Source organism: Lithobates pipiens, unplaced genomic scaffold (genome assembly GCF_037356315.1).
Source record: "Lithobates pipiens isolate NorthernLeopardFrog02 unplaced genomic scaffold, aLitPip1_a1.2 Scaffold_22, whole genome shotgun sequence".
NCBI classification, from domain to species: domain Eukaryota; kingdom Metazoa; phylum Chordata; class Amphibia; order Anura; family Ranidae; genus Lithobates; species Lithobates pipiens.
This window is the reverse complement of record NW_027507784.1, coordinates 13,202,831-13,214,431: the sequence shown is the minus strand read 5'-3', so window position 1 is coordinate 13,214,431 and position 11,601 is coordinate 13,202,831. Positions and strand designations below refer to the sequence as shown.

At 45.8% G+C, this 11,601-nt stretch overlaps 1 protein-coding gene across 5 annotated transcripts in view; it reads left to right on the top strand.

The window, feature by feature from the left end:
* The window catches only part of LOC144000398 (uncharacterized), a 117,593-nt gene extending 108,120 nt beyond the window's left edge, over window positions 1-9,473 (top strand). For all 5 annotated transcript variants that reach the window (XR_013278223.1, XM_077494210.1, XM_077494209.1 and 2 more), the window contains 2 exons: window positions 4,202-4,552; window positions 8,671-9,473. Coding sequence is in view for 4 of the 5 variants with exons in the window: in XM_077494210.1 (XP_077350336.1) it covers window positions 4,202-4,552; window positions 8,671-8,855 (536 nt within the window). In the remaining variant the exon portion in view is untranslated. The remainder of the gene's footprint in view (window positions 1-4,201; window positions 4,553-8,670) is intronic.
* The last annotated feature ends 2,128 nt before the right edge of the window (window positions 9,474-11,601 follow it).

Here is an 11,601-nt window from a genome sequence, read left to right as displayed (position 1 = left end):
CCCATCCCCCAATACACTGTCATTATATTCCCCCACCCCCCAATACACTGTCATTATATCCCACAATACACTGTCATTATATCCCCCCCATCCCCCAATACACTGTCATTATATCCCCCCCATCCCCCAATACACTGTCATTATACCCCCCCCCCCATCCCCAATACACTGTCATTATATCCCCTAATACACTGTCATTATACCCCCCATCCCCCAATACACTGGCATTATATCCACCTCATCCCCCAATACATTGTCATTATATCCCCCAATACACTGTCATTATATCCCCCCATCCCCCAATACACTGTCATTATATACCCCAATACACTGTCATTATATCCCCCCCATCCCCCAATACACTGTCATTATACCCCCCCCCCATCCCCCAATACACTGTCATTATATCCACCCCATCCCCCAATGCATTGTCATTATATCCCCCCATCCCCCAATACACTGTCATTATATCCCCCAATACACTGTCATTATATCCCCCCATTCCCCAATACACTGTCATTATATCCCCCAATACACTGTCATTATATCCCCCCCATTCCCCAATACACTGTCATTATATCCCCCCCATCCCCCAATACACTGTCATTATATCCCCCAATACACTGTCATTATACCCCCATCCCCCAATACACTGTCATTATATCCACCCCATCCCCCAATACATTGTCATTATATCCCCCAATACACTGTCATTATATCCCCCCATCCCCCAATACACTGTCATTATATCCCCCCAAAGTGTCAATATTATTTTCCAGCACTGCCTTAACCCTCTTGGGCATGGAGGTCACCAGAGCTTCACAGGTCACCACTGGAGTCCTCTTCCCCTCCCCCATGATGACATCACAGAGCTGGTGGATGTTGGAGACCTTGCGCTCCTCCACCTTCCATTTGAGGATGTCCCACAGATGATCAATAGGGTTTAGGTCTGGAGACATGCTTGGCCAGTCCATCACCTTTACCCTCAGCTTCTTTAGCAAGGCAGTGGTGGTCTTGGAGGTGTGTTTGGGGAAGGAGAAGAGGTGGAGAAGGGTGGAGAAGAGGGGAAGAGGGAAACAGAAAGAGGAAGAGGGGAAGAGGGAAAAGGAAGAAGAAGAGGGGGGAGATAGAAATAGGAAGAGGGAGGGGAAGAGGGAAAAAAAGGATGAGGGGAAGAGAGAAAGGAAGAGGAAGATGGGGAGGAAGAGGAAAAGGAAAAAGGAAGGAGGGGGACAGGAGTGGAGGGGGGAATGGATAGGATAGAAACATAGAGGAGGGTAGGAGAAGGAGGAGAGGTGGAGAAGGGTGGAGAAGAGGGGAAGAGGGAAAGAAAAGGAAGAGGGGAAGAGAGAAAGGAAGAGGAAGATTTACGAGGAAGAGGAAAAGGAAGGAGGGGAACAGAAGCAGAAGGGGGAATGGATAGGATGGAAACATAGAGGAGGATAGAAGAAGGGGGAGAGGTGAAGAAGGGTGGAGAAGAGGGGAAGAGTGGAAAAGAAAGAGGAAGAAGGGAAGAATGAAAGGGAAGAAGAAGAAGAGGGGGAGAAAGAAATAGGAAGAGGGAGGAGAAGAGGGAAAGAAAAGGAAGAGGAGAAGAGATAAAGGAAGAGGAAGATAGGATGGAAACATAGAGGAGGATAGGAGAAGGATGAGAGGTGGAGAAGGGTGGAGATGAGGGGAAGAGGGAAAAAGAAAGAGGAAAAGGGAGAGGGGAAGGGCGAAAGACGAGGAAGAGGGGGGGGGAGGAAGATGTAGAGGAAGAGGAGAGAAATAAGAGCAGTTAATTGGAGGGGGAGAAGAGGAGAGATAGAGGAGAGGATGATAGAAAACTAGAGGGGAGAGGGGGCAGAAGTGGAAGGGGTAATGGATAGGATGGAAGAGTAGAGGAGGCTAGCAGAAGGAAGAGAGGTGGAGAAGAGGAAGAAGGGTGGGGAAGAGGGAAAAAGGAAGAAGAAGAGGGGGAGATAGATATAGGAAGAGGGAGGGGAAGAGGGAAAGAAAAAGAAGAGGGGAAGAGAGAAAGGAAGAGGAAGATGGGGAGGAAGAGGAAAAGGAAAAAGGAAGGAGGGGGACAGGAGTGGAGGGGGGAATGGATAGGATAGAAACATAGAGGAGGATAGGAGAAGGAGGAGAGGTGGAGAAGGGTGGGGAAGAGGGAAAGGAAAGGAAGAGGGGAAGAGAGAAAGGAAGAGGAAGATTGGTGAGGAAGAAGAAAAGGAAGGAGGGGGACAGGAGCAGAAGGGGGAATGGATAGGATGAAAACATAGAGGAGGATAGGAGAAGGAGGAGAGGTGAAGAAGGGTGGAGAAGAGGGAAAGAGTGGAAAAGAAAGAGGAAGAAGGGAAGAGGGAAAGGGAAGAAGAGGGGGGAGAAAGAAATAGGAAGAGGGAGGAGAAGAGGGAAAGAAAAGGAAGAGGGGAAGAGAGAAGAAAGAGGAAGATAGGATGGAAACATAGAGGAGGATAGGAGAAGGAGGAAAGGTGGAGAAGGGTGGAGATGAGGGGAAGAGGGAAAAATAAAGAGAAAAAGGAAGAGGGGAAGGACAAAAGACGAGGAAGAGGGGGGGAGGAAGATATAGAGGAAGAGGAGAGAAATAAGAGCAGTTAATTGGAGGCAGAGAAGAGGAGAGATAGAGGAGAGGATGATAGAAAACTAGAGGGGAGAGGGGGCAGAAGTGGAAGGGGTAATGGATAGGATGGAAGAGTAGAGGAGGCTAGGATAAGGAAGAGAGGTGGAGAAGAGGAAGAAGGGTGGGGAAGAGGGAAAAAGGAAGAAGAGGGGGAGATAGAGATAGGAAGAGGGAGGGGAAGAGGGAAAGAAAGGGAATAGGGGAAGAGAGAAAGGAAGAGGAAGATGAGGAGGAAGAGGAAAAGGAAAAAGGAAGGAGGGGGGCAGAAGTGGAAGGAGGAATGGATCGGATGGAAACATAGAGGAGGATAGGAGATGGAGGAGAGGTGGAGAAGGGTGGGGAAGAGGGGAAAAGAAAGAGGAAGAAGGGAAGAGGGGAAAGGGAAGAAGAGGAGGGGGAGATATAAATAGGAAGAAGGAGGAGAAGAGGGAAAGAAAAGGAAGAGGGGAAGAGAGAAAGGAAGAGGAAGATTGGAGAGGAAGAAGAAAAGGAAGGAGGATGACAGGAGTGGAGAGGGGAATGGATAGGATAGAAACATAGAGGAGGGTAGGAGAAGGAGGAGAGGTGGAGAAGGGAGGAGAAGAGGGGAAGAGGGAAAGAAAAGGAAGAGGGGAAGAGAGAAAGGAAGAGGAAGATTGGCGAGGAAGAGGAAAGGAAGGTGTGGGACAGGAGAGGAAGGGGGAATGGATAGGATGGAAACATAGAGGAGGATAGATGAAGGAGGAGAGGTGGAGAAGGGTGGAGATGAGGGGAAGAGGGAAAAAGAAAGAGGAAACGGAAGAGGGGAAAGGTGAAAGACTAGGAAGGGGGGGAGATGTAGAGGAAGAGGAGAGAAATAAGAGAAGATAATTGGAGAGGGGAGAGGGGGCAGGAGTGGAAGGGGGAATGGATAGGATGGAAGAGTAGAGGAGGCTAGGAGAAGAAAGAGAGGAGGAGAAGAGGAAGAGGGAAAAGGAAGAGGAAGAGACGGAGAGGAAGAGGTAGAGGAAGAGCTGAGGATGAAGAGGAAAGGATGAAGAAGGAGAGGATGAAAGACAGGGATATTTAAAGTGAACCTAGCGGAGATTTGGACAATACAAACTGAACATTGGATTGGAAGTGAAGGATAGACATAGAAATAAAGGCACCCACCGCTTTCCCTGGATCTGTTCCAGTAAATGTATTGTTAATTGACCTAGAAGGCCTTTGGTCCCCCCACCGTCCAATGACTTTTAGTGCTCTTCCATACAGAAGTGGCTTTCCTGCCCAATGAAAGGAGGTTTCATGAACAGAGAAGACTGTAAAACTCTTCATTGATCGATGTCCAATGTTTATTTTCAATTTCAGTATTCATAACTGCCGTGGTAATTAGCGATGATTATTATTTTGGCATTTATTTCTGTAAACACTTTGGCTATTTATTTTTCTTCTGTTTTGCGAGTTTATTCAAAAATAGGATACTTAGTATTAAAATATAAATTGCAAATATAGATAATCCCATACAATTTGTTTTCTGACTGGTTGATATTTTGTACCTTGACCAACATACAAACAGTGAACAACAACGTAATAAAAACATTCTTTCTCTTGCAGCCTGCAGTGATTTTGTGGCGGAGGACCTCCACGTAGTGAACGGGCTTATAAACCAGCACATTACATTACCCTGTACCTTCATTACCCCAGACAATTGGAAAGGTCAAGACATTCACATTACTTGGTACAAAAACTTAACTGACAAATTGCTGGACTGCATGGCGAGGGAGGGAATGACTCCGGTGTGCCAGAAATATACGGACTCCTCCAGAATTCAGCTCTCCTGGAAATTCCTGGGAAACGCCGACTTGGATATTTACAGATTCCAGGAATCCGATGAAGGATCGTACCAATGCTGGGTCATCTTCGATGATGCATATCAAAGACAGGACACCTTGCTCCGATTTCACAGTAAGCCCTTGTACACACGGTCGGAGATTCCGACAACCAAATCCGTCGGATTTTGTCCGAAACTGTTGCATACACACGGTCGGACAAAGTTGTCGGAAAATCCGATCTTTCAGAACGTGATGACGTTATTTCGTTACGATGGGACTACGTTCAGGCTAGTAGCCAATAGCTTTGATGTAGGAATTTGATCTGAGCATGCGTGGCACTTGGTCCGATCAAAATTCTCTACACATGAGCGGAGTATGTCCTATCGGACCAGTTTGTCGGAAAATATTTCCAGCAAGTTGGAAAATTTGGTCCGACGGATATTCCGACGGAAACAGTCCGATGCATACCACACACAGTCGGATTATCCGACAACACGGTCTGATAGGACACATTCCGACGGATTCTCCGACCGCGCGTGCAAGAGCTAAGACCCGATTGTGCCGTTCAAAGGACAACACCGTACAAAAATCATTTCCAAATTATGGGTTGGGTGGATCCAAATTTCACTCTTTATGGGGGTCTTCAGAACCCTAGTGAGGAACATTACTTCTGGGGTCATCACTTCCGGGGTCATCACTTCCGGGGTCATCACTTCTGGGGTCATCACTTCTGTGGGTCATCACTTCCGGGGTCATCACTTCTGTGGTCAGCCTCTCAGTGTCCCCCCCCCCCCCCCCGGCTAGCTTAGCCAGAAAAGAATATTTTGCAGGGTCACCAATAAATCATCATAGGGGACTTTTTGTCCCCTATGTGATGAAAAAATTTAAAGTAAAAAAATAGCTTTTATGGTTTTGCAAAAAAATTGAGTTGCACCCAAGCACATAAAATGGGGGCCCCATTTTATTTTATTTTTGAGACCTCCACATATACACACATACAAACGTAAATGCATGCTTTGTGGGCTCCTACTCGGGAAAGTCGATACAAATGTTACATTTCGGCACGTACGTCGGAGTAAGGGCAATTATTCTAGCACAAGAGTTCCTCCTTAACATTAAACTGATACCTATTGGAGGGGGTTTGGAAGCATGGCCTGGCTGATCAAATGAAAATTTTCCAAAATTTCCATTTGATCATTAGATCAACTTGAATTGGAATAGCCGTAGATGGTGAACCATCGAAATTCTGATACATATATGGCCAGTTGAAGACACAAGATAGAGAGATAGATGTAAAGCAACATTGTTTCTTTTGTATCTATTTCATTCATTCTGAAGATCGGGGGGGGGGATGGGCTTCAATCTGCACACTCAGTGGCGTAACTAGAACCTTCAGGGCCCCGATGCAAGAAACTATGAAGGACCCCCCTGAACCCCAGCCAGGGCCCTTCCCTCCGAGTCCGGCGGTGGAACTCCAGGGCGTGGTCACAGGTATGAACCTTTGTGAGCCCTGTAGTTCCACCACTGGCATCAGTCGTCCTTTTTATTATTATTTTTTTAATTCTTAGGTGCCCCAATGGGGGACTGTCCCTAGGCAGGATGGGGTCCCCGTCCCCAGAAGAGATGAGGAGATCAGACATCGGACTGAGCGGCAATGCATGGAGCAGGAGAGGGGTACTCTGAGGAGCCGGCTGAGGACACAGGTCATGCGGGGAATGCACAACTAAAGAGCAGCCAGTGCGATAGTCGAGCATGGAGCTCTGCTAGTCACCCTCCACTCCAGCACCCGTGTGCATGGTGCACTGGTACCCCTAGCTGCGTATGCTGCTGCCGGCCATATGTAGAGGGGGCGGCATGGGCCCCCTGCAGCACAGGCCCGCGGTTCGGTCGCGACTGCCGCACCCCCTATAGTTACGCCCCTGTGCACACTGTTTAAGTTAAAGCAACTGGACAAATAAAATTTGTAGTATTTTTTTTATTTAAATTTTTTAATAATCAAAAATATGTTCCTATTCGGCCATTGTTTTTTTAAAACATTTTGTCAATATTTATTATAGAAAAAAGTAAAAATATTGTTTTTTTTTCCAAAATTGTCACACTAAAAAAAATGCAAAGGTCACTCAAAAAAAATGCAAAGGTGATGAAATACCATCAAAAGAAAGCTCTATTTGTTGGAAAAATGTATGCAAATCTATTGGGGGGGGGGGGGGGGGCTGGGCTTTTGAAGCATCGCCTGGCTGATCAAATGAAAATTTTCCAAAATTTCCATTTGAGTCATTAGATCAACTTCAGTTGAATTGGAATAGCCGTAGATGGTGAACCATCCCCCTGGAATGGTGCCTGGTGAACCATCCAAATTCTGATTCATCTATGGCCAGTTGAAGACACAAGATAGAGAGATGTAAAGCAACATTGTTTCTTTTGTATCTATTTCATTCATTTGAAGATCGGGGGGGTGGGGGGGGGGGGGATGAGCTTCAATCTGCACACTGTTTAAGTTAAAGCAACTTGACAAGTTAAATTTGTAGTATTTTTTTTTTTTTAATAATCAAAATATGTTCCTATTCGCCCATTATTAACCCTTAGTTTGCCCTATTCTTTTTCATTAAAAAAAAAAGTCTTTTACTACGTTAGACAGGAATAGACAGGTAAATACACACTTAACCCCTTGATCGCCCCCCTAGTGCTAACCCCTTTCCCTGCCAGTGACATTTATACAGTGATCAGTAGCTATCTTTAGCACTGATCGCCGTATAAATGTCACTGGTCCCAAAACAGTGTCAAAAGTGTCCGATTTGTCCGCTGCAATGTCGCAGTCCTGCTGAAAAAAAAAAAATCGCAGATCGCCATCGTTACTAGTAAAAAATAAATAAATAATAAAAATGGCAGAAATATATCCCCTATTTTGTAGACGCGATAACTTTTTTTTTACCAAAAATATCTAGAAGAATATATATCGGCCTAAACCGAGGAAACATTTTTTTTTTTTTTTTTTTTTACATTTTTTGGGGGGATATTTATAATAGCAAAAAAAAAATATTTTTTTCAAAATTTACGCTTTTTTTGTTTATAGCGCAAAAAATAAAAAACGCAGAGGTGATCAAATACCACCAAAAGTAAGCTTTATTTGTAAAGGGGGGCATCAATTTTTTTTGGGTTCAATGTCACACGACCGCGCAATTGTCAGTTGAATCGACGCAGTGCCGTATCGCAAAAAATGGCCTGGTCATTAAGGGGCAAAATCTTTCAGTCTGTAAGTGGTTAAAGAGGAGGTCCGCCCAATAAAAAATAAAAAATAAATAAAAGCCAGCATCTACACATAATGCAGCTGCTGGCTTTTAATAGTCGGACACTTACCTGTCCTGGATGTCGGCAGATGATGTTTCCATCAGCTATCGGGTGCTGCCGCCGCCATTGCGGGTATGGGAACCCGGCAGTGTAACCCTGCGGCTTCACGCCAAGGGACCCTACTGTGCATGCACGAGGCCCCGCTCCTCTGTCCTACAGGGAGCCCTGCAGTGACATCATGGGCCATGGCGCAGACTCCCAAAAGGGGGAACAGGATACCAGGATAACAGGTATCCTGTCCCCCTTCCCCCCCTGAAAGGGGCCAATTGTGGCACCGGAGGGGCAGAGGAGACAAATGAGTGGAAGTTCCACTTCTGCTTTAAGTTGGCCATAGATGGGTCCACAAATGAGGTGGATGAAGGCCTCTTCCCCTACTGAGACATTATGTTCTAGCAGCTGCACTCTCCACTGTCAGAATACACCGATCAGTGGCTGCAGCCAATCGGCAAAAGTTTTCCAACATTACCATTCCCAAAAATTGGATCTAACAATCGCTCACGCATGGACTGATGTTCAGCCAGTCCCTGCTGAACCTGCCAAATTTCGACTCATCAATGGCCAGCTTTACACCCTTGTCAAGATGACACTCGGGGAACCAGCTCCGCCCTCAGGGATCGGGCACGCATTGGGAAGACTGTGGTTTGGCACACGCATGTATGGAGCCAAACAGGAGCTAAAAAAATCTTATAAAGTGCTGTGCCAGCCTATAAAGCCATAGGGTGTGGGGTTCAGAACCAAGGAACTGATGCTAAAACTGCTTCTGGATAGGGATGAGCAGAACATGATTTCCATAGACTTCCAACAACTAGTCCTCTGTGTGATTGTTATGTACTATATTGTTTAATACATACTATATATATATATATATATTTATTTATTAAAATACCACCTTTCTGTCCGTAGGTGACATCGCCGGCAGACAGGATGCTTCTCTTTTTCAGGGATTTGCTGGCTGGCATTCAATATTGGTGGGGTCTACATGGAATGTTCTTCTACTCAGTGGATGGCCTTTTGCCCTTTTACTTGGCTGGGTCCTCTACTCTCAGAGATGCCACAACCAGAGAAAGAGGAAATGTATCAACATCTAACTGAACCCAACCAAGATCTATGCAGATACATGTTGCAATTACCAGACGATGCCCCTCGACCCCCCCCCCCCCCCCCCCGGACAATGTGGAAGAACCTACAACGTTTTGGGTTGTTTTTGCACATTAGTAACCCTCAACTGAGAACATATCCTTCGTTTCTCTCTATACTTACACATCTTGAGTGTGAAACTTCAGAAATCCATCTCAGTATCCAACGCTGGGTAGGGAGGTGGTACGGCGCACCCAATCTCCAAAAGCGGGAACGGCAGTGAGGGGACATCTTGTGACACTTCTTGATGTGTCCCGTTTCATCAGACCTACATAATGACCCAACCGGTCCAACTGGTCTTCCATGGCAAATATACCCAGAACAACCTTGCACTATGAATGACTTTTGTGGTTCTGAACTTGAATCTCCTTCTATGTATTTCTCCATCTGGATTTCCTACCCCAAGAACTGAACGCTTGGTTACAACTCAGGGAATATTCTGTAACCTGAGATTTATACGGGATGGACCATTCGGAAAGATCTGAAGTCTCCTGGAATCCCGAGGACAACGTTGATATGTTTTACTTGGTTATAGTTGACTTTTGAAATAATAAACATATTGAATTGTCTGTTTCTGAAAAAGAACTTCGTTTGGCTGTTTTAAAAGGTTTGTTATAGCCATCACCAATAACCCAATAATCTAGAAATCCCATTGTCCCGGCTTTCAGAATGAAGAATGTCCTTGTCTCGGAGATAATATAGTCACAGTCAGTGAATAGAAACACATATACAGATTATGTGAGAACAAGGCGTACATTGTAATCATACATACTGTACCAGACAAAGAACGCTTGTTTGATTTAATGGATTAAAAGGACAATTGAGGACATCCCAGTATAAGTCAAACCTTGGATCAACACCTTGGTACAATACAGGGCCGTCTTTAATATTGATTGGACCCTGGGCAAAACTTTTCTTGGGGCCCCCCCCCATGCACTTTCGCTCTCCATCTGCTCTGAGATATATAATAAATAGCAGCTAGGCTCAAAATCAGTTTACTGAATCAGATCAGGCAGCTATTGGTTGCCAGAGGTTACAGTGTATCATTACCACTCACTGACTGGTTGCTAGAGGTTACAGTGTATCATTACCGCTCACTGACTGGTTGCTAGAGGTTACAGTGTATAATTACCGCTCACTGACTGGTTGCTAGAGGTTACAGTGTATCATTACCGCTCACTGACTGGTTGCTAGAGGTTACAGTGTATCATTACCGCTCACTGACTGGTTGCTAGAGGTTACAGTGTATCATTACCGCTCACTGACTGGTTGCTAGAGGTTACAGTGTATCATTACCGCTCACTGACTGGTTGCTAGAGGTTACAGCACACATTACGGCTCACTGATTAGTTACTAGAGGTTACAGCACATGATTTCTGCTTGATGATTGGTTGCTAGAGATTACTGTGTATATGACCTCAGGGGGGGGCATGATGTACATATCAATGCCGCCGGCTACTGCTATTTACATATGAGTACTGCTGCTGTTTACATATGAATGCTGGTAAATTACATGTAAACACAGGGTCTGCAGGTGAGTCATCTGTACACAACAATACGACAAAGCTGGTCAGCATTAGTAGCAGCACTTCACACTGAGATATTGGGACACAGCACAGGACTAAAACCTCGAGGGACGAGGGTATTTAAACCAGGATAGTTGGCAAGTATGAGGCAGCTGCTTTGGGCCCCACAACAATGACAGGGCCCAGGGCAGCTGCCCCTTTTGCCCTGCCTTAAAAACGGCCCTGGGTACAAACCAGGGGTGGACTGACAACTCATGGGGCCCCCCCATGGGCAATAGGAGATTATGGGCCCCCCCGGGCAATAGGAGATTATGCCCCCCCCAGGCAATAGGAGATTATAGGGCCCCCAGGCAATCAGAGATTATGGGGCCACACAGTATACAATCACACAGTATACAATCACACAGTATACACATACATGTACACACAGTATACACAGACATGTCTCTATTGGCTGAGAAGGTACTGGAGAGGTGGGGCAGCTATAATCTCAGGATTTTTAGACCAAAAGGATGTCGGTAAGGGACATTTCAGAGACAGATGTAAATAAAACACAGATTTTTACATTTACTGTCCCTGGTTTTACTGAGTCTGGCAACCCGGATGGGGCCCTCTAGTGCCCCGGGGGCCTTCGGGCAATGCCCGAGTGACCGAATGGTCAGTCCGCCCCTGGTACAAACAAAAGTTATCTAAAGGTTCTTTGTAATATTAAAGCCTAGTACACACCACTAGTTTTTTTTTTTTTTTGTTCCACCCAGCAGGTTGAAATAAAAAAAAAAAAAACTGACAGCTCAGGTCGGAGCCACTGTACTAACAAGGAGATGTCAGTACAGACAGAGATCTCCCCTGCTGTGCTATTGTGTTCTGACAGGAGGGACACCCCCCCCCCCCACCAGAACACTCTGGTCAGCAGACCCTTTTTTGGTCATCTGAATGGCCAGCTTCTGTCGGACCTGCTGCCATACACGTCGCCCGGTTTCCTATTGAATCGGCCAACATTCAGGCCTGTGTGCACTAGGCTCAAAGCAGAGTTCCGACCCCCCCCCCCCTCCAAAAAATTTAAGTCAATTTTAAGTCAACAGCTACACCTACTGCTAATTTAATATTAGGATACTTACCTGTCCTGGAATAAAGCAATGTCAGCACCCTGTTTCCATCGGCTGGTGGGTGC